Here is a 23356-nt window from a genome sequence, read left to right on the forward strand (position 1 = left end):
CATCTAACCACCAGCTGTGCACATTAAGTGAGGAACCTTCTAGATTTTCCTCACTCAGAATGTGTATTCAATTACAAGAAACAAAACTACTAGACATGTTTATCTTTTCGTTTTGTGTTTAATAAAGAAAACGACAGATCGACAGACAGAGCAATATGAATCTCTCTACGAATCCCAGCGGGCGTTTGCATTTTAATAGAAAACAAGTGCAAATGTTTTATTTGTCTTTCTCCTTCTGTTCTTTCTCTTTCTTGTCTTTCTCGGTTTTGGCCTCTTCTGCTTCGTGTTTCTTGATGAGCTCTTCCACTTCCTTCTGCTTGAGGACTTTGATTCTGGTCTTGCCGTTCTCTCGTGTCAGTGTGGCAATCTCCACTACGAGAGTGGACAGGAAAAGGGAACACAATTCAATTTAAAGACTGTTCTTGCTGAGTCTACTGAAACAACATCATCTTCAGCATCTGTGAACAAGTATGCAACATCTGTCTGCATGTAAGAGTTTTAAGGTAAAGAAAAAAAAAAAGCTGCTTGTAAAAAAGTCTAAGTATATATAAAAATAATATTATAGTCAAACTTATATAGTCAAATGCACTAGACAAATTCAACATTTTCAACAAATAATTGTGATTTCATGTCAAGTGAAAAAAAAAGGGTTGCAATCGAGACCTAAAACCCATTCAATTTACTGAATGTCTATTGTTTAAAAGGGTTTGTTGTTGCATGACTGCAGTGTGTGTGTTACTGCAATCCAGCACATGATCAGCTGCACATAGTTCAGAGCACAGATGAATTGTGGGTCTGTATATGGTGTCATGATCATTCATAATGCAGAAGGCTGCTCTCTGGCAGACTGCCCTGATCTATCAGCCTCATCTGCATGCTAAAACATTTATTCCATCTCCGTCTCGCCAAACACACACCTTTCTCTGCTGAGAGCTTGCTGACGTCCATGGTCTTGTTCAGCACTTTGACGGCGAGAGCGAGGGCAGACGACAGAGTCATCTCTCCCTCTTTATAGTCCTGCTTCAGCATTGACACAGCAGCCTGAAACACACAAACACGCACTTTTCAGTTTCTGAACTGAGGTGTTTTGATATCTTTTTTTGTTGTTGTTGTCAGAGAATAGAACAGAAGTCTCGAATTAAGGACAGGTGTCTTGTCGCCATCTACTGGCGGAAACATGATATTATTACAGTGCACTAGTAGAGGAACATGGTGATTGGTCATACATTTTTTTTTTTTTTAAACACTTAACTTTAAAAGAAAAAACCTGCTAAAAAGCAGTATAACGTAACATGTAAGATGCTTTGTGAGGACATCTGGGAACACTTCGATGTAATAACTCTTGAATATTCTGTGCTGATTTTTTAGCGAAAAATCTGATAGATTTTAAATCGTACTATCAATCAATAAAACAAAACAATTGCAAATTTTTCTTCTGAAAATAATCGCGATTATTTGCAATAATTTCGCAATCAATCTTCAAATGAATGCAGAAACAGCAAGAACAGTATATTTTAAATATTTCTTTAAATGGCATCTTTTTTTAGGACTGAAAGTGAGTAACACTTAACATTATATAAACATTACAGTATAACTGAGAGCTATCAAGTTTACATTTATTAGTTAAAAAAACAACAACAACCACTTTTAATTTCAGTGAACATAGATAATTATAATAAATGTCACATTTAGCTTCACGTGCCCTTCAGCAAGTAGGAAATATACAGATATTGAATAAACTTAAACATTATTTCAAAGAAAAGCATTTATTTGAAACAGGAATCTTTTGTAACATCATCATGTCTTTAGGGTTCCTTTTGATCAACATAACGCATCCTTGCTGAATAAAAGTATTAATTTATTCCCAAATAAAAAAGCTAGACTCCATATCAGCCTAGTAATTACTATTTTTCTATGTTTTTAACTGATTTATTTAAACCAAATGATTGTTATGAACAGATTTGGTTCAAATTAGGGATGTCAACGATTAATCGATGATCGATTAATTGTCGATAAGAGATGCAATCGATTAAGGCTATGGATGGTCGGTTAACCGATTCAATGTTGGGCTGCGTGCGGCTCATGCGCACTCAACAAGTGCGAGCGGCTGTGAGTGACGGTGACGATATATAAAAGCATCATCATTCATTCACAATGTACAAATTAAGCTTTTAATGTGATTTAAACTTTAAAGTACATTAAAATAGAAACAACATAAAAGTTCTTCAACATTAAATGCAATAGAAATGTAGTTACTAATCATTTCATCAGATAACTGTTTTATATTGTGCGCTTTGCAGGGCTGCGGGACACAGTGACAGGACAGGTAGTCTATTCATTCCTACAACTTGTTAATTCATTCCTACGAATTATTAATGTGGCAATTGTCCATGTTTCATTAATTGTGTTCCCTAAATAACCCATGATTTAAGTGAAATAAGGGAACAAATTAATAAATCGAACGAATTCTTAATTCATGAAATCTTTAATTTCCCTTCCCATTTTTACCACAGTAAGAGATGCGAAAACAGTTATGAAAAAGCGAAAGATAATAAAATAAACCTGGGAAATTAGAGGGTTAGACTATGAAGATTTAGGAAAAGAAACAATGCCTAAATATACTGAATTTGTGGAAATTCGTGACCAACCGGCAAACCAGAACAAAGCCGCGTAAATGAAGACTATGGGGTCCAAAAGCATGGTCGCGATCTAACATTTTCCAGTTAACCTATTATTCCTCTAATAAACAAAGCTTTTATACCACACTTGTCATAATCAGATCTTATCATTTCTAAATAAATAATTGCTGGATTCAAAACAGCGATTCATAGGCGCTGTGACCGACACATTCCTGGAGCATTCAGTTTAAATAGACCGTAGTATACCGGTCCACTCTGCTGTTATGCCAAGGACGTTTTTGCTCATATGAAGAGGATCATCTTTTCCGTCTATATGCGAATGCGTGTTAAGTACAAGCCTAGTTTACATTATAAATAATAGTTTAACATTCAAATACATTGCGAATATGGAAACATTTCGATTTGTGCCGAATGAGACATGAGCAATAACCTCCAAATAAATCTAGCCAAATCCGCGCTCGCTCATCCTCGTGTGCACGCATGCACTGTCACGATCTAATGCGCTGTATGCCGGATTTTTAAAAATCTGACATTTTCTAGGACAGAATCCAGCAGGATCAAATCAATGTGAGCAACTGTGTTTTGGTGCAGCAGCGCCGATGTAGTTCACTTAATGTGCAGCGCAGTCACACGCGCTCCACATTTCGGATAATTTTATACAATAATGTCAGTTGAAAACATCGCAATTGTGCTTTAAAATACAACAACGAGCACCACAAAACCATTTAAAGAGGCGCGTTCAGCGTTCTCCGTGCAGGATTGGAAACTGTCAACAAAGTAAAATGACCTCAAAAGTATGGCGCGCTCTCTTCATTTTATCAAATGATCATAATCGCATCTATTCATTTTATAATCCTGCTACTAGCATTTTATTCAGACTAAAACCTCTTTAATTCAAGTGAGAAAGCGTTTTGTGTGTGTGTGTGGCTTTTGCACATCCTGTCATACCGCTGACTGCGTGCCTGCAATAGACGCATTTTGCAGTATTATGGTTAACGATTAATCGATTAATTGATCGTTAATTTAAACGACGATCGATCATGGAAATAATCGAAATTTGACATCCCTAGTTCAAATGAACAAGTCCAAAATCAATTGTACTTTCTAGAACTAGTTGGACAGTTGACAATGAAGCGATCCGAATGTGAATGTTGGTTTCACTCACTGCGCTGTTGTTGCCGATGCACGTGGCTTTCCAGCCTCCATAGTTTCCGCTGGGGTCACTCTGATAGAGCTGGAAGCCGTAGTGTTTGTCCCATCCCATATACAGCAGAGACACACCGAAGGGCCTTTTACCTGGCAAAACACACATTCTGTTAATATTCCAAAGCCCACAACTTCACCAAGATCGTGTTAGAAATAGATTCAACTGTTTTTATATGTTGTACCTCCAAACTGTGTGTAAGCCTGTTTGATGTCACACAAGGCAGTAACCAGCTGCTCACAGGGAATGGGCTCCTGATACTGCAGCAGGTACCTGCACACACACACCGTCACACACTACATCAGTTCTGAGACTCTCAAACCAATGCAGCCTTTAGCAGGAGTCAAAGTGATGCTTCACTCACCTCTGTGCGATGAGCCTCAGCTCGTTTGTGAGGACGTTGGCATCTGACGTAATTCCCGCTACACTGCATGCCATGTCTCTGCGTTACAGAAGCACCACACACCAGTGCTGTTATTAGAAACTATAACAAATCATTTTCAGTAAATGCCAAAAAAAAAAAAAAAAAAACTATAAAATAAAATACAATTAGATAAATTCAACTCCTTCCATCTCAAAACTAAATAATATTGTCATCTTAAAAACAAAAGACCAAAATGCACATAAGAAATTATTTTAAATTCTGCTATTTTTTTAATTAAATAAACTGGAAATATAAAAATGTAAGCTAAAGACATTTCTCAAAACAATAATTACATGGAATATTAATTAAAATATAAACATTAATACAATTCCTTCTAAACTGAACGAAATCAATGGCATTAAAATAATAATAAAGTACTAAAACAAGCAACATTTTAATAAAAAGCTATTTTAATAGATTACTTAAACAGAAATTCTATAAAACGTTTTTTTAATTTTAAATATTAATTAAAATAAACATTAATGCAATTCCTTCTAAACAAAATCAATGCCATTTTAAAAAAAATATAATAAAATAAAGTACTAAAACAAACTAAAATTTTAATTAAAGCTAATTTAAGAGAGATTTCTCAAAAACAGAAGTTTATTAAATTAGGGCTGTGTATTGCCAAGAATCTGGCGATGCGAGACGTATCACGATACACGGGTTGTGATACGATACATTGCGATACATTGCAATACTGTAAGCAAGGCGATATATTTGGATATTTCTTATTTTAGGAAAAGTATATATTGTAATGAAAGCTGTCATTAAAAACACACCACTATATGGAAACCTTAGCAATAAATACATAAATAAAAATAGTTTAACCAGAACACAGTGAGATGCATTTCCAATAATCAGTCCCTGTAACATTCAGCACATTATTGAACCACTTTTTTGTGCAGTTTGAGTAAAGGGGGATAAATTAAAGTGCTTGCAGGATCCTTTAGTTAAATGTATAATACGTATAAAATGTATTTTAATAAAAAAAGACCACACATATATGTATATATGTATATTAGACCCTGCTTTAAAGGTACACAGTTTCAGTGTACAATTGTGTCACAATTAATACAGATATTGAACCTTTCCGCTTGGATTTGACAGGTTTTTATATTTAGTCATTTAGCAGATGCTTTTATCCAAAGCGACTTCGAAATGAGGACAATGGAAGCAATCAAAATTAACAAAAGAGCAATGATATATAAGTGCTATAACAAGTCTCGGTTAATATTAACGCAGTACACGTAGCAAGGGCTTTAAATAATAGAATAAATAAAAAGAAAACCGATAGAATAGAAAAAGAACAGAGCGAGCTAGTGTTAGTTTTTATTTTAAGAATATAATTAGAATAGTGAGTGTTAAAGTTAGAGGGTCAAATAAAGATGGGAGAGATGTGTTTTAAGATGGCTAAGGACGCAGCTGCTCGGATTGAGTTGGGGAGGTCATTCCACCAGGAGGAACATTTAATTTAAAAGTCTGTAAAAGTGACTTTGTGCTTCTTTGGGATGGCGCAATCAAGCGACGTTCACTTGCAGAACGCAAGCTTCTAGAGGGCACATAAGTCTGAAGTATTTCCGTTTGTATTTATTTTCCGCGTAGAATCGCTGAAACCATGACACGAGCACCACACAAACTGCACAAAACGCCCCCAAAATGAGAGAACGCCTCTTCACACGGGTTGCTGCAAGCAGAATTCAACTAGAAGAATTCAAGCCAAAAATCTAAATATGGAATAGTTCATTTTTTTTATTACGAATATTAACGTAAATTTGTTTTATATTGAATATCAGTACAATTCCTTCCATATAATAGAACTTCAACACCCGGGAAACCTTAAAATCCATAATTGTCAAATCCTGATTTTAAGGCCAGAAATGATTTGAACCCAGACTTATTGAATTCCATAACAAACACTCACTCGTTGAGTTTGTAAATCTTCTCAGAGAAGAACACCTCGTCCAGAAGCTTGTGGATGTTCCTCCTCTCTGCCGCCAGCAGCACGCCGTCATTGGCCAGGATGCCCAGACAGGTGCCGGCGTGACCGATGGCCTCCATGGCATATTCTACCTGATACAGACGGCCTGCCAACACACACATAGACACACACACACACACACACACAGGGAAAGAGAACGTTTACAAATGACCAGAACAAACATTTACATTAATGCCACACAATTACAATAATAAAAGCTCTCACCCTCTGGTGAGAAAATAGTCGTTCTCGAGTCATATCTCCGAGACTGTTAAATAAAACAAAATCAAATTGAGTCACGATTAATTGTGATATTAATTTATTGTGAAGCATATTAACTGCATTAAAATTTAAGAATATCCACTAATAATGCAACACTTACCATTATGCCTTTAAATAAAACGAAACCTGCAAACAAGAGAAAAAAATGCTTAATTGAACATTAACAAGTTGCACATACATCAGTATTAACAATTATAATATTTAATAATGTGTTGATTTGTGCTGCTGCCCCAAAAAATACTAGCTTTAATAGTCAGTGAGTAACACAATTAAACAGAAAACAAGTCTAAAAACACATCTAACCTACCTAAATATTAATATACTAAGAGATGGAAGCATAAATGTGAATTTTAAAGCTGCTTTCGGTTTCTCCTGTATGGACGGTTTAGCTTTAGCATTAGCACATGCATCACAGCATGAAGCAGCAACTTTTCATTTCATTTAAATGTATTCTACGCTTAGTTCAATTCACATTAGTTCAGCTTTTCGCACAAGCACAGAAAGCTTTACGTTGTTATGGGCATCTTATATAGTGTGTAAAATATAGTAAAGTAGTATTATATTCATACCTAAAGACTTAGCTCGCGCTGTCTATTCACTGTTGCAGCTCCGCTGAAGATTCTCAGTGCAGCGAGAAGCGCGTCCACTCTGGATTCACTTCCGCGGTCTGTCACATGAGTCACGTGAAGCTCTGTGATTGGTTCCCTTTCTTTAGCGGTAGCTCTTGCATGCATTTCAGCTTTTTCGTTTATTAACATAAACTTAAAACTATAACTTGTAACAAGCACTAATTGCTCTAAATTTGCACCAGTGTCCCAAAATATGTAAATGTATTTTATATATAGAATTATTAAATAACACAGAAAAATTATTCAATTAAGTAATGATATGATAATCATGCCTAGAGCAAACCAATCCATTTCAATGCATTTACAAACTATGTACATCAGTTTTTCCAAAAACTATACCTGATGCGTTTCACAAAAAAATAAAAAATAAACACACACACACACACACACACAAAAACAAAAGGAGTCCATAAGAATCGCATATTTGGGAAATCTTGTGGTTGCACTGTATGTTTTCGATTCACTAAAAAGAACTGGTTCGCGAAAGCCATTTTTTTCTGAATCAGATTACCCTCTGCTTCCAGGTATTTTGTGCTGAATAGAGTGGGTGTGCTAGACTGAAAATGTTCGCATATATCCTACAGAAATGATTCATTTAGTTTTACAGCGCCCCCATTGTAAGGGAGGCTACATTACCATACACTTTACAATAATGTACAAACTATGAATATTTTCATAGCATATTTTAAACCAAAATTCAATTCTAAAAAGCATATTTAAATATTTTAAAAAAATGTCAGTATTCATTTATGTAATAAGTTCTGTCATAATTTCGATTCAATGCAAAGAACTGTTTTAAAGAAAAGCCATTTGTTTGTGATTTGGAATACACTTACTGTGCTCTACGATAGACTATGGTATTATAAATACAGAAAAAACAAACTCAGCATGCTGATCTCATTTATTAAAAATTATTTACAATAACAGCATAATCTACGAAAAGAAAGATGATTTTTAATATCTACTGCATCTTTCTCCCCTGTGCTGAAGAGTTGCATACTGTCTTCACATGATACCGAACACAAAAACTGAAGCCAAACATTGCAACAAGGCAAAGAGAACTAATATTACCAAAACCAGCCATCGTTCACGCTCTAAAGTGAGCTTAGATTAATATATTATCTTTATGGGTGGACTTATTTCCTAAGTCACTGTCGCTCATATTCCCAGACACTAAATGGACGATCATAATAAATAAGTCAGTATATTCTACTGGATCGGATCAAATTGAAGAGTGCTTTTTTTGTCGTGACGGTAATATGTGGACGTGCATACAGAAACGAGAAATGAAGAAACAACAAACAGTGTGCAGGAAAGCTTTGAACGTGTGGACACTTTCGCACTGTCAAATTGGCCGTGTCAAAATCAGCACCATGAAAGAAGAGCAAAGCCTCCGTTGGCTATGAGGTCGTCGTGCAGTCTTCACATCCTGATTAGTTTCACATGGACTGAAAGCGCAGTTCAGATGAACAGTTTCTTGACACACATTGCAGGCACTGCAATACGAAACGTCCAAATCAAATCTACCAAAGTTCATGCTCCACAACCAGAGCGTGTAAACACACGCAGAGTCGAGTCTGGATGTGGAGAGACTGATTTGGAGAGAAATTTTGGACATTTGTTGTAAGTGCAAAATAATGACGTCCTCCGGCACGGGAGGATTCACAAACAAGAGGCACAGCATTCAGAGTTCATAAGGCCTCTGGGGGGCGCTGTTCTGATCAGAGGTCCAATGGCATCTCCGTGGCTATGAGTCGGATGTGCTACGGCAGAAGAGAACGAGCGACATACTTCAGGATGCCTCCATGTCTGAAAAACGCCACATCCATGTCGCTCTCGAAAAGAGCCGTGACGCTGAAACTCTTCCCTGTGCTCGTCTGGAAACAAAGGCAGACATGAACATTAGATGTTGCATGGACAAAAATATGCAAACTGCAGTTTAATTAAGAATAGGACAGGGCATGGATACACATTTAGTTTCACAAGCTCTCTATTTGGGAACAATCTAATAATGTAATAGCAAAAAAATTCTTGAAAAAAAAAAATCTTAGCTATTGTTATAAATAATAAGGGAAACTTTGAACGTCTATACATTAATTTTAATACTGACAAGGCAGAAAATATGTAGGTCCATTGCTATTTATCAAACAGATTACTTATTGAGACTTGTTGAATGATTCATTCAAACATCCAGTTCAAAGCGTATTTTGTCTGTTTGTTTCTGATTCACAACAAAGAACTGGTTCATTAGCATCATTTGTTTGTGAATTGGACTACAATGACTGTGGCTTTTGGTTGTGATTTACTACAATGAACTATTTCAGGAGTCATGTTTGTGATTTGGATTTTGATTCACTACAAAAAAAAAAAAAAACACTTAAAAAGTTTTTTTTGTTTTTTTTTAAATCTGACTACAATGGCTGTTCTGTGTTTTTGATTTGCTAAAAATAACTTGTTCATAAGTGTCATTTGATCGTGTATCAGACTACATTGGTGTCACTGTATGTTTTTGATTTATAAAAAAAGTTTCATAAGAGGTCACCTGGCCTACACTGGCTATTCTGAATGTTTTTGATTCATTAAAAAGAACCAGTTCATAAGAGTCGTTTGTTTGTCAGTCAGACTACAATGGTTTGCTGTTATTCTGCGCTATTTGCGAGCACCCCTCAAAAGAAATGCTGAAGTGAACTGATGTGTGTTATCTGTTGCGAGTCGCTCTACCTGTACTATGAGCTGTTGTCTGGGTATGAGCTCCTGTGGGATGTTGATGGTGAATCGCTCTTTTCCACACAGCTCCAGTGAGTCGGCATTCTCTCCCGGCAGGAACTGCAGCGGAGCGATTCCCATCCCCACCAAATGATTCCTATGAATCTTCTCAAAGCTTTCCGCTATCACCGCACGGACCCCCTATATAACACAGTTAAGAGAGTCCGTATGTTGAGTGCTTGCTCTTAATCAATTACAGGAAATTGTGTAGTACAAAACTGGTTCCTCAGGAAGAGGAGTGTGGGACCAGTACCAATAAATAAGGTCCTTTGGCGGCCCAGTCACGTGAGCTGCCAGAGCCGTACTCTTTTCCTGCCAGGATAATGAGAGGAACACCATCTTTCTGATAACGTTCAGCAGCTTCAAACACATCCAGCTGTGATGAGAAAATGTGCATCAAACAATGAGTTCAGAGTCAGAAGGAAGCGTGTTCAAACTGGTTTAGTCCGGTCACTAACCGTCTGTCCTGATGGAATGTGCAAGGTTTTGGGTCCGGCTTTCCCCATGAGGCGGTTTTGAAGCTTTATGCTGGCAAAGGTTCCTCGAGTCATTACAGCATCGTTTCCTCTCCGTGCGCCGTAGGAATTGAACTCACGAGGGGTCAAACTGAGTCAAATTTATATAGGAACAGAATTTATTTTTTTAATCATCTTTATCCTAAACATATTCATGAAAAAACATTTCCACTACAAGAATGTAATGTAAATTAGAATAAATTATTTTAAGGACTAATATATTAACATACTGAGAAGAAACAGTGCCAAATCCCCTATAGATCATCTCACCGTTTGCTCTGCAGGTATTTGGCAGCAGCGCTGACTCTTGCGATGCTTCCCGCAGGAGAAATGTGATCTGTTGTTACTTTATCACCCAGAAAGAGAAGCGGGTATGCACCCTCAATGGACTGAGGAGGGCACGCCTCTTTAGACTGAGACGAAGAGAAACAGGGACCATGTTAGTGTCAAAATACTGTGAACGTGATGCATGAGGAGAGCTGCCGCTGAATAACACTGGTGTAGTTACTGTTAACTAAAACGATTACAAATCACTTTCATTAACTGAAAGAAAGCTGAATTACAGAATACTAAAATCGCAGAAACTTAAATTGAGAAACGTTCAAACTAAATAAAAAATATAGCATATATGGACCAACCAAAAAAACTAACTTTTTATTTTTTTATATTTAAAATAACAAACTTACTTTAATAAAAATTACATGAAATATTTACAATTTAAGGCGAGACACTGCAGGTGAATAGTGCAAAAAAAAAAAAACTAATAGTTATCACCTTACTTACCCAGTTGATTGATTACATTGATTGCAAACATTTTTTGTATTACAAGTTTTCAAAAATGTTATGTTTCAATATGCAAATGAGGCATTATTTAATGAAATACGTGCTAATTTGCATAAATGTCTAGTACAAAAATCTGAACACTAGATTTTGCACAGTTTCAAATAAATGTTTTTTTTTTTTGACATATTAGAGTCAAATGTTTTTACAGAGGGAATTCTGGTTATCTTTTTTTGTCACTCCATAATTCAGAAAATTGCTACTTTGAACAGCCACAAAACAATATATTTTCACAATTTTGGGGGGAATAAAATGTTGTATATAATCAAGGAAAATATATATGTACAAATCCCTCTGTAAAAACCTTCAGAATATTGACAGGAATAAAAATGTCAAGTTTGGTGTGTGTAAGTGCTACTGGCGTGGAAATGTATGGCTCAATGTTGAAGAAAAAACTCATTTTGAGAAAACGGCCTTTAAAAATATGTATTGTAATTGAAATCTATTGACACAAGCAGATAAAGTGTTATAAAAGAAACACTTAACAGTGTCTTTTGGATGTTTTCCTTCCACCAGTTTGAAAAAGCACTTTACGAAAAACCAAAAAGCCCAAAATCTCAAAAATTGACAGGTGCTTGAAAAAACTGTGTTTTTGCCTGCAGTGTCTCACCTTAAAATATATAATTTCTTAATATAGATATAAAAAAATGAAAACTTATAAGATTTAAAAAGTCACCAACATTTCTGAAATTATAATGAAAATAAAAAAATAGAAGTAAAAAAAAAAAAATTACAAGAATAAAATAATGAATGACACTCACCAGTTTGCTGAAGAAGGACGGACATCGAATGTAAGTAGATTTGGGATCCCACGGGAAGAGAGGAGATTCGGCAGACTCTAAACTGTTCCAGAACGTACTTCCTTTCTGCAGACAACCACACAAATCAGCCAGTATTAACAGATAATTTTAATAAGTCAACTGATGCAGTGAATCAATCAATTCACATTAATCATACTGTTAATATTTTGTGGGAAACATGTGCTATGATAATCCTCGCACCTCCATCCGGCTCCTCAGCTCTTTGAACATGGAGGCGATGACGATGTTCTCCTCCGTGTGGTTCACTTCTTCTTTGGAGGGCCAGATATCCCGCAGATACACATCCTTCCCCTCCGAGTTCACCCCCAGCGGCTCTGTCTCCAGGTTGATGCTGACTGTGCCTGCGATCGCATACGCCACCACCAATGGAGGTGAAGCCAAATAATTCGCCCGAACACAGTCACACAGGCGTCCCTCTAAATGCCTGTTTCCTGACAGCACGCCACATGCCACCAAATCACCCTGCACACAACATACAGATTAATACATAGCAGATCAGAGAGAGGGAGTGAGGTAGACATGAGAGATTAAACTGTCTCACCTGTTTAATGGCGTCCACCACACTCTCAGGTAAAGGTGCTGTATTACCCACACAAGTGGCACATCCATAACCCACCACCTCGAACCTGAAAACACACCATCACAAGGCATGCGTATTAAGTCAACTGTGTATGTGTTTATGTATAACAAAACTAAAATAAGTGTGAAAATGCCATTTATTTTTGGTAAATAATCTATCTATATTTAATGTAAAATGTATGTTTTCTTTGTTTATTATTTAAATATATTACATTATTAAATATTTTTATTACACATTTTATATATTTTTTATTTAGTGATTGCTTTCATTAATGATAACCTATGTGGTTTCACTAATACTTATTTTTTTTTTATTTTTTTTATTATACTATTTATACACATTAAACTGTTTTTTCTACATAATAAATAAAAAAGGTTTACATGAAGTTACACAAATAATAATAAATCTTATGATAATAGGAAAAGTTATTGTTACATATCAATAACAGAAAATAATATGTTTTATATTATAGAAGTGGTACACAAAAGCACTAAGAAAAATTCACTTTTAATTATTGTTGTAATTAAAATTACAACAATAAATACTAGTGATGTTCAACATTTTTCCATTATATATCTTATTACATACCGTTTTATACATATTATATCACTTAAGTAATTTTTTTTATTTTAATGATAGCTTATGTTAACAATAACCTTGCTATGTGTGAGTGAGTATGTGTATATATGGTGTGCATGGAGTGTGTACCCAAGTTTCCCGAGGTAGGGCAGGACTCCACTGGTGTTCAGATAATGTGTGACAGTTCCACTGCCAGGCACCAGACTGGTCCTGATATACGGTTTTACCACCAGACCAGCCTCGATGGCTTTCTTCGCCAGTAGACCTGAACAAAACACAGACATACATGTGAGATGCACTTAACACTGTGCAAACAGCTCACATCAGATCTAGAGGCGTGTTGACATCTGACCTGCGGCCAGCATGACAGACGGGTTGCAGTTATTTGTGCAGCTGATGACAGCAGCGATGACGACAGATCCATGCGCCAGGTTGTACTCGGCCCCCTCATGCAGGAACGGGACCCGAGTTGCCTGCTTCTCTTTGGATATGTGGAAGCCCTTAAAACCCACCTACACAAACATATAAAGCACAAAAACATATACAGGTATTAGTTATGTCAAATGTACTTTGCAACCAAGTTGGTAGCAATTTAATGTGGTAATGGGTGCATTCACCTTCTCATTCAGGCAGTTGATAAAGTCTTCCTTCATGCAAGTCACAGCAACTCTGTCCTGCGGCCGTTTGGGTCCACTGACATGAGGCACAATTGAACTCAGGTTCATCTCGATCACCTATTATACAAACCGCATCACATGACTTAGCGGGCAAAGGCTTTACTTTTTCTTTTTTTTTTGCTTTCGTTGTTACTCATTTCACTTGTTGAGGTTTGTCATTTATTTACAATTCATTCAAATATTTGGGATTAGTGAAAATAAAGAGTAATTAAAGCTACATATCCAATCTCTTTATCAAATGCTTTTTTGAACTTTGCTTATCAAAGAATCCTGATCTGAACTGTTTTCAAAATTGCTAATACTGTATTTTCCGGACTATAACTCACACTTTTTTCCAGTTTGGCTGGTCCTGCGACTTATAGTCAGGTGCGACTTATCAAAATTAATTTGAAATGAACTAAGAGAAATGAACTAAGAGAAAACATTACCGGCTCAGTGCTCCTGTAGTCCAGGGGTTCCCAAACTTTTTAGCCCGCGACCCCATGATAAATGCGCTGCTGCCCCGCGACCCCCCCCCCCCCCCAAAAAAAAAAACAAACACCTCTCGTCGCGTGAAATGTACAGCAAATCGATTTTATGCCCAGTCTCAAAGCACACGAAGTTATATTTTATTGTTCTGCGTGCAAAATCAGTGTTACAATTCTGCATGAGCTGCTCGATATCCACCTGTTCTCTCTCGGAAAGTAACTGTGCAGCTATGTTGGGTTGAACTCGTTCATTATTCTGCCATCAGGAACCAGTCGAGTAAGTCTGAGCTGCTCACACGCGTGCTCACACACACACATGTGTAGATGTGTCACTTTTTATGCTTTCCATGGTGACGCGTCATTGCTTGTCACGTGACATACCGCAGCAACAACAGAGCTGAATGAATGATCTGCTTGTCATTTTTCCTTTTTTATTCAAAATATTAACAAATTTGTTAGATATGGCATGAAATAGCTGATATTCCGATTGTCAAATATATGCAAGTGGAAGTGTTTTGTTGTTTAAACACCTTTATAACGATCGCGTTAGTTGAGCTGTATGCGCGATGGGCGCCGCCATCTTAGTTTGTGCCGCAGACGCAGTTCAGAGAATCAGATCTGTTGGATTTACAACACGTGAATTCATCCACTTCTCCCGAAATGCATAAAAGTAACTGGCTGGTGAACTGGGAGAATTATGGAGTAAACTTTAAAGTTACTTACACAATGTGTATCTGATATGAATAAAATGTGTCTAATTATAATGAAAAAGATTATTATTGCCTCTTCCTTTGACATCAGTGTGTATTTTACAAACTCTAAATGTATTGTTTTTTCTAGTACTTATATGTCTGAAACCTAAAATAAACATTATGTGGTTGAAAACACTGAAAAGTTGTGATGACAGCTCTGAGCGCACTTGTCTCTGGCTCAGCGCCAGCCAACTCGCGAGAGCACATTTGAATTTCACGTCATGCACTGACCGGTGTGGTCGTACACTCCAGGGACTAGCCTAGACTGATCACACCGGTGTGATCGTACGTGCGATGCGAAAGAGTTAAATTAATTGAAACAAAAATATATAAAGCCTATATCGAAATCATCTCGCGACCCCTGCGCCGGGGTCCCGCGACCCACCGTGGGGTCGCGACCCCTACTTTGGGAACCACTGCTGTAGTCTACACTGAAGACATAAAGCGCCCTCTGGCGGCTGGAGATGGTAATGTTTTCTCTTGGTTCTAAATAAATGCGACTTATAGTCCAGCGCCACTTATATATGTTTTTTTCATGACGTATTTTTGGACTGATGCGACATACTCAGGTGCGACTTATAGTCCGAAACATAGGGTAATAAGAATCGTTTCTTGAGCAGCAGATCAGCATATTAGAATGATTTCTGAAGAATCATGAAGACTGGAGTAATGATGCTGACATTTTTCAAAAAGTCCCCAAACTCTTAAACGATTGTGTATAAAGACACACAAAAGGTAGAGGAGCAAAAACAACCGGTTTACTTCTCAAAATGCTCATTAAATCTAAATGAACCAACCTCTGAATACTGTGGCTCTTCTGATTGGTCACTGTAGCTTCTGAAGAGTTTGATAGCCTTCAGATAGTCTTCTAAAACCACAAGCTTCTCCTCACTGCAAACTGATAAGAAATACATTTTTGCATCATGTGAAACAGTTGAAGCTTCAGGCTGTATCTAAAGTCCACAGTGTGGTCCCTACTGGTGTGTTTAAAGTGCTGAAGGGTGATGTCATCCACAGGAAAGAAGCTCACGGTGGCGTTGTACTCGGGGCACATGTTAGCGATGGTGGTCCGATCGGGAGCCGAGAGCTGCTGTACACCAGGCCCAAAAAACTCCACAAACTTCCCGCCGATTCCTGCCTGACGCAGATGCTGACACACAAAGATCAGATCAGTGCACGACACATCATTGAGATTTGCACATTCACTGATGATGTCATACATTAAGGAAACAAGGGCTTCACTGTACCTTTGTAATGCCAAGTACGATATCGATGGACGTGGCAAGAGGACTGATGGTCCCCACGAGTTTACATCCGACGACCTGAGGCAGAGTCAAAGACACTGGCTGACCTAACATGACCGCCTCTGATTCAATACCTCCAACTCCTGAGAGAGAGAGAGCATGAGAGAGACACTGTGAGATAAACAAGACAGAAGATATAACACAACAACTGACATCATGCTCACCCCATCCTAAGATCCCGAGGCCGTTGATCATAGTGGTGTGGGAGTCCGTTCCCACCACGCTGTCAGGATAAATAAACCCCTCCCCTTCCTGTACCACCTGACACAGGTACTCTAGATTCAGCTGATGCACCGTGTTGATGTCTGGCGGGACTACGTTGATGTTTTTAAAGGCTTTTGAACACCACTACAAAAAACAAATTGTGAAAAATAAGACTTATGTATGGTTTGTTTCATAACTTCAGTGTGATGTGATTGGTGTTTAATGTTGTTTTCATGTATATAGAAATGATAGAGAGTTCTGAAAACTCACCTTAAAGAACTGCAGCCTCTCTTTGTTTCGGATTAGCTCCATCTCTTGGTTTCTGATCATCGTTTCAGGCCTGTGTGTCAAACAGACATCAGAGAATGCAGACAGATTGATGTGAAGAGAGCTTGTGTTAGTGTGTGTGTGAGGTGTAGACATACTCTGACACGGGCTGAAGGTGGAAGGGGCACAGGAGGGGTGTATTCTCTATCTGTACTGCTGTGCTTCTGCCACTGGGGGGGTCGGAGCAGGAGGCTTTACTGCAGCCGCCCCGATGACCCGGTCGTTGACCTGCACAGTGACTGCCGCTGCTGCTCCCTCGTGGAGATGGTCGGCCGGCAGGAGATCTTACGGTGGCACCATGACTCTCATCCACGGGACTCGGAGGGCTCTGGATGGCACTGAGAAATCAGGCAAATGCTTGTTAGCAGTTTTGTTGCTTGATAGTGTTAAGGAGTTGCATCATGCCTGGTTAAGCGCATAAAAAGAGTTCGTTTTCGCAAAAACAGTAGCACAATACATTATCACCCTAATGACTGTGTACGTTCGGAGTTTTGGGCGTAATCGTCGTTTATGTTAATTCTGTAATTATTGGGTTTTAAAACATAAATACTGCCTTAATCTGTCCTTAAACCTTTGAGTTCACTCTCACCATTTGCTGTAGTCAATCTGGAGAGAATGATCTACGATGAGGTCTGTGGGGCATCTGGGGTTCACCAAGTTCGGATCGACCCCCTGTTTAGCTAAAGCATCTCTCATAGCTGCCAGATCCACCATAGCAGGAATTCCCCTGTGAACACAGTGGTGCTATCAGGACATATCCAGCCTTGTGAACAGGCCCAGTTAGCATGCAAATGAAGATAGGGCTGTTATTCTTAAATTTTTTAAAATCACATTTTTAATAGCAATCACAATTTTTATCAGGGGGTAAAAACTAGTCGATTACTCACGTAAAATCCTGTAACAGAACCCTGGCAGGTGAGAACGCAACCTCGGCCTGGTTCTGCTGCTTCTGCCAGTCCAGAATACTGGAAACATCCTCGGTCTTTATGTAGAACCCGTCACACTTGCGTATGGTGGACTCCAGGAGAACCCGCATACAGAACGGAAGTTTCTCTAAAGGAGACAAGACTTTATTTTACATCTGAAATCCACTGAGTTTAATTTCATGTTTTTTATATATATATATATATATATATATATATATACAGTATTGTTCAAAATAATAGCAGTACAATGTGACTAACCAGAATAATCAAGGTTTTTAGTATATTTTTTATTGCTACGTGGCAAACAAGTTACCAGTAGGTTCAGTAGATTGTCAGAAAACAAACAAGACCCAGCATTCATGATATGCACGCTCTTAAGGCTGTGCAATTGGGCAATTAGTTGAAAGGGGTGTGTTCAAAAAAATAGCAGTGTCTACCTTTGACTGTACAAACTCAAAACTATTTTGTACAAACATTTTTTTTTTCTGGGATTTAGCAATCCTGTGAATCACTAAACTAATATTTAGTTGTATGACCACAGTTTTTTAAAACTGCTTGACATCTGTGTGGCATGGAGTCAACCAACTTGTGGCACCTCTCAGCTGTTATTCCACTCCATGATTCTTTAACAACATTCCACAATTCATTCACATTTCTTGGTTTTGCTTCAGAAACAGCATTTTTGATATCACCCCACAAGTTCTCAATTGGATTAAGGTCTGGAGATTGGGCTGGCCACTCCATAACATTAATTTTGTTGGTTTGGAACCAAGACTTTGCCCGTTTACTAGTGTGTTTTGGGTCATTGTCTTGTTGAAACAACCATTTCAAGGGCATGTCCTCTTCAGCATAGGGCAACATGACCTCTTCAAGTATTTTAACATATGCAAACTGATCCATGATCCCTGGTATGCGATAAATAGGCCCAACACCATAGTAGGAGAAACATGCCCATATCATGATGCTTGCACCTCCATGCTTCACTGTCTTCACTGTGTACTGTGGCTTGAATTCAGAGTTTGGGGGTCGTCTCACAAACTGCCTGTGGCCCTTGGACCCAAAAAGAACAATTTTACTCTCATCAGTCCACAAAATGTTCCTCCATTTCTCTTTAGGCCAGTTGATGTGTTCTTTGGCAAATTGTAACCTCTTCTGCACATGCCTTTTTTTTAACAGAGGGACTTTGCGGGGGATTCTTGAAAATAGATTAGCTTCACACAGACGTCTTCTAACTGTCACAGTACTTACAGGTAACTCCAGACTGTCTTTGATCATCCTGGAGGTGATCATTGGCTGAGCCTTTGCCATTCTGGTTATTCTTCTATCCATTTTGATGGTTGTCTTCCGTTTTCTTCCACGTCTCTCTGGTTTTGCTCTCCATTTTAAGGCATTGGAGATCATTTTAGCTGAACAGCCTATCATTTTTTGCACCTCTTTATAGGTTTCCCCTCTCTAATCAACTTTTTAATCAAAGTACGCTGTTCTTCTGAACAATGTCTTGAACGACCCATTTTCCTCAGCTTTCAAATGCATGTTCAACAAGTGTTGGCTTCATCCTTAAATAGGGGCCACCTGATTCACACCTGTTTCTTCACAAAATTGATGACCTCAGTGATTGAATGCCACACTGCTATTTTTTTGAACACACCCCTTTCAACTAATTGCCCAATTGCACAGCCTTAAGAGCGTGCATATCATGAATGCTGGGTCTCATTTGTTTTCTGAGAATCTACTGAACCTACTGGTAACTTGTTTGCCACGTAACAATAAAAAAATATACGAAAAACCTTGATTATTCTGGTTAGTCACATTGTACTGCTATTATTTTGAACAATACTGTATATATATATAACAAGTGATGTCAGCAATGATGTCACTTGCGTCTGTGCACGATTTAATTCCATCAAAGCATTCTCTCACCGTATCTGACATCACTCAGCTTCTGTGGGTTGAAATATCGCCGCTCTGCATACTGTTCGCTCTGGAGAGTGTCGATCAAATGGCCGAACGGATGTTCTGTACAGAATAAAAGACTTTATTGAGGATTTTGAGAGGCTGAGCTGATAAATGAATGTCATTTACATAACAGCGACAGGAAAATAATGGCTTGTGTGTTTGAAACTCATTAATCTTATCTGGATTTTGGTTTGGCTTTGACTGTGCACCTGCAACGACCAGATGGAATCAAAACTGGCCCAGATAACAGCAGACCATCATCTAAAGCCTCATAATATAACTTTAATAGAGTGTATCTTTTGCAATGAGTACTTAAAGCTTACAAGCCCAATTCACATCCATTCAGGGCAGAAACGCAAGCATTAAATGACATGTGAACATTCAATTTAGGAATGCAACAAAAGAAAGAGATAAATGAAAGTGACACAATCCATGTTCAAAGCTGAACACTGACATTTACAGAAGCATATTATGATACGATTAAGTTAAGTAGCTGATAAATAAATGAACACTTTTAATCAGTAAGGACTCAATTGAGCAAAAGTGTGACAGTTCACTAATCAAAGAGAGCTCAACGAAACCACATCCTCATCCCTGGGCATGATATACACACACTAGTCCTGATGCATAGCAGTATATCGTGACCCTGTGTGACTGCATGCATGCAGGATAAACACGCACAGACACGCTTATCATTCACAGCCTGCGTCTGCCGCCTGCTGCAAGCCTTAGATTAGGTTAGATGAGTTCAGATTAAACAGAAACTGCAGCAAAGGAACAAAAACCCGCATTGCCACATCCAAACATACAAAACCCATGATCTAGATTTATGACAGAACATAAAGACACTGGGTGGGAAAAGTAAATAACACTCTCACTAACAGAAAATCAGATTACAGAAGGTTCAGTCCACTGACATGAAAACTAATATGAAGTAAACCTGTTAACTGTCGGTTCCACTTTTTGAGCACAGACGTGAAAATGACTTTTCCAACTTAAACTGTTATCAATTTTGTGTTTGGTCCACAGACTTAAGGTTGTTCTCTTTGTAAAGCAGACACTCGGCAGATTATTGCAGAAGTGAAGAGGGTTATAAATATTATATAACAAAAAAAGTTATAGAAGTTTAAGTTTATGAAAATATAAAATAATAATTAAAATATTTATATTTTATATAAAATATATATTTTACAAAACATAGAACTAGAAAATAAACTAGAAAATAAAAACCAAAATTCTGAACAAGTTATGTTCCAAATTTGAGGTTGATATCTCAAAGATTTTGTTTGGGCGTAGTACCAAGCTTTTCCACTAGATGACCATCAAACCGCATTAGAAACAAAGTAAGGGTGCCTTCATTTCCTTTAACTGTTTGAATGATCAGAAATATGTTTATATGTATGGCAGTATTTGATTTCAATTCAACCTCAAAAAACACATAAAAGACATGCTACGATAACTCTGGACTTGCATTATAGTTCACAATGCATCAAAAAAAGGATTAATTTTTTTTTCTTTATATTCAAAATACTTTTAGACCTTTTTTTCTCAAAAAAAAAATACAATAAAAATACAATGCCTATTATCTTTTGAACACTCCATAAAAATGAATAAAGATTTCCAATGTTTTTCATGATTTCATCTATGCATCACTGACTATGTTTACATGCAGCCAATAACCCGTTCAAAACCGGGATATTAGCAATAACCCGGTCGCGCACGGCCATGTAAACACCGGCAAAAACCCGGATATGCTCATAGACTACGTTTACAAGCTGTTAAAATTCAGGTTATGGTCGGGTTAAGGTCACTATTTGGGTTTCTGAAACATTCGGGATAACCCGTTTACATGCGTGAGCAGAGAGAGTTACTCCTGTATACATGGAATGTGTAATCAGTCGCCAATATCGCGATGTAAACGGCGACGCACGGTTAGCGTCTGGACGTAAGACGCAATACGCGTCATTTCCGATTCTTCTTCCTGTATCCAAAGACTCAAAAGACCAAGATTCCTTGCGAATAGAACATGCGCAGAATACACATTTTGATGGGGATATGCCAAAACGCGTTTACAAGACAACATATTCGGGTTAGAAAAGGGGTACCCCAGGTATTAATATCTCGGTTTTTAAAAACCGGGATATGAGCATATCCGGGTTTTTGTCTGTGTTTACATGGCCGTGCGCAACCGGGTTATTGCTAATATCGGTTTTGAACGGGTTATTGGCTGCATGTAAACGTAGTCACTATTTCAAATGCACTCTCTGACTCTGACAAGTGCTCTTCTTGCATATTAATAGATTATGGTTGCTCTGTAAAATATTTTACAAATCAGTCACCAAATATCAAAACTACAGTCTTTAAGCTATCCAATGATATATAGTTTGTCAAGATTACTTTAGGTTCTACATGTTTACGGTTTAAAACATGTCAAGGTAAGTGGGCCCACCGGTGGGCCAGTGACACTTAACTTAACAGGTTAATTATAATTTTATTACACCCTTTGCTTCTAAAAGAAACCTGTTGCATTGTAGATCTAATTAAGACAAGGATAATTCTCTTCAAATGTTTCCCTCAATGTATATTTTCCAGTTTTGGGGACATTTTGTTCATTTGAAGACACCATTTGTCCCATTTATTAAAGGTTGCATTTAAAACAACCTCATCAGGAGGTTTTGTTACAAGCAGTTGTAAAACTATTAAGATATTTTGAATAACTGCAGAGAAAGGCTGTGCTTTAGTTTATTGACAGAAAACGCTAATACTACTACTAATCAAATGTATACACATAAAAGTAATAAATGATTACCATATTTACATACTACGGTATTTACATAGTAAAACAAGGGTAAGAACACAACGGGAAATCATGGTAACGTTAGTTAACTTACATGTTCAAAAAGCATGCTGCACGTGTTATTGCAAACAATACATAATAATCAAGCATCGTACATAACAGGCTCAGTGTCTCAATTCTAAACGAGCTTCCTGCCTAGACAATATTCTAGGCACCCTACACGCAAAAAAACAGTAGCTGTCAAGCTCTCTAGGTTTTGATAAACATCAGTTTGTGCTTGAGCTGGATGTCAGTCGCTCTCTCGCCGCTAGCCGCACTGCTAACGACAACGCCGCCTGTTTCATCCTTATAACAGTAAATATTTAAGAACTGTTTTAACACACAATTGTGTGAAATGTTATGTATATATCTGTCAGAGCGCAAATGAGATAAATATTGTTGTTTTTGTCAGTAAAAACAGTCCTTACCGTGCTGAGGTGAACCGAGCGCCATGATGGCTACTAAAATTAACACGACTCCACTCTCGCTCGGGCCACCACAGCTAGCCAATCAGCACACAGAACCTCCCGGAGAACTGTCCAATCAGAGTACAGCACTGTGCACAGCTTTGACCAATCAACAAACTGTATCTTCTACTCTACCTGTAACAGTGGTGGACGAAGTACACAAATCAAGTACTTGAGTAA

General features: G+C 37.8%; 2 protein-coding genes across 2 annotated transcripts; both read right to left on the reverse strand.

Moving 5' to 3' along the window:
* Positions 1–98: 98 nt before the first annotated feature.
* LOC127947029 (proteasome subunit alpha type-4-like) lies at positions 99–7452 on the reverse strand. The gene is made up of 9 exons (XM_052543925.1): positions 7100–7452; positions 6631–6656; positions 6474–6516; positions 6192–6354; positions 4208–4285; positions 4028–4116; positions 3805–3935; positions 918–1041; positions 99–372 (listed from the first exon to the last, which is right to left on the reverse strand). The coding sequence occupies exons 2-9, from the start codon at positions 6631–6633 to the stop codon at positions 218–220; spliced, it is 786 nt and encodes a 261-aa protein (XP_052399885.1). The 5' UTR covers positions 6634–6656; positions 7100–7452; the 3' UTR covers positions 99–217.
* A 593-nt stretch (positions 7453–8045) lies between these two features.
* On the reverse strand, positions 8046–23255 carry LOC127947023 (iron-responsive element-binding protein 2). Its single transcript, XM_052543917.1, has 21 exons — positions 23138–23255; positions 19838–19933; positions 17879–18044; positions 17581–17718; positions 17090–17329; positions 16935–17004; positions 16625–16808; positions 16404–16543; positions 16135–16306; positions 15954–16054; positions 13878–13994; positions 13613–13772; positions 13390–13525; positions 12643–12727; positions 12282–12563; positions 12042–12146; positions 10711–10853; positions 10384–10531; positions 10179–10301; positions 9881–10066; positions 8046–9036 (listed from the first exon to the last, which is right to left on the reverse strand). The coding sequence occupies exons 1-21, from the start codon at positions 23160–23162 to the stop codon at positions 8923–8925; spliced, it is 2931 nt and encodes a 976-aa protein (XP_052399877.1). The 5' UTR covers positions 23163–23255; the 3' UTR covers positions 8046–8922.
* Between the last annotated feature and the right edge of the window lie 101 nt (positions 23256–23356).

Source organism: Carassius gibelio, chromosome A25 (assembly GCF_023724105.1).
Source record: "Carassius gibelio isolate Cgi1373 ecotype wild population from Czech Republic chromosome A25, carGib1.2-hapl.c, whole genome shotgun sequence".
In the NCBI taxonomy this organism is placed as follows: Eukaryota; Metazoa; Chordata; class Actinopteri; order Cypriniformes; family Cyprinidae; genus Carassius; species Carassius gibelio.

Coding starts and splice junctions, on each gene's coding strand:
- LOC127947029 (XM_052543925.1), bottom strand. Junction 1,042..3,804: donor GCATCGGCAACAACAGCGCA/GTGAGTGAAACC, acceptor TGTGTGTTTCAG/GCTGCTGTGTCAATGCTGAA. Junction 373..917: donor CAAGCTCTCAGCAGAGAAAG/GTGTGTGTTTGG, acceptor CCACTCTCGTAG/TGGAGATTGCCACACTGACA.
- LOC127947023 (XM_052543917.1), bottom strand. CDS start 23,162: ATGGCGCTCGGTTCACCTCAGCACG. Junction 17,005..17,089: donor CACCTTCAGCCCGTGTCAGA/GTATGTCTACAC, acceptor TTTGACACACAG/GCCTGAAACGATGATCAGAA. Junction 10,532..10,710: donor AAATACCTGCAGAGCAAACG/GTGAGATGATCT, acceptor AATTTGACTCAG/TTTGACCCCTCGTGAGTTCA.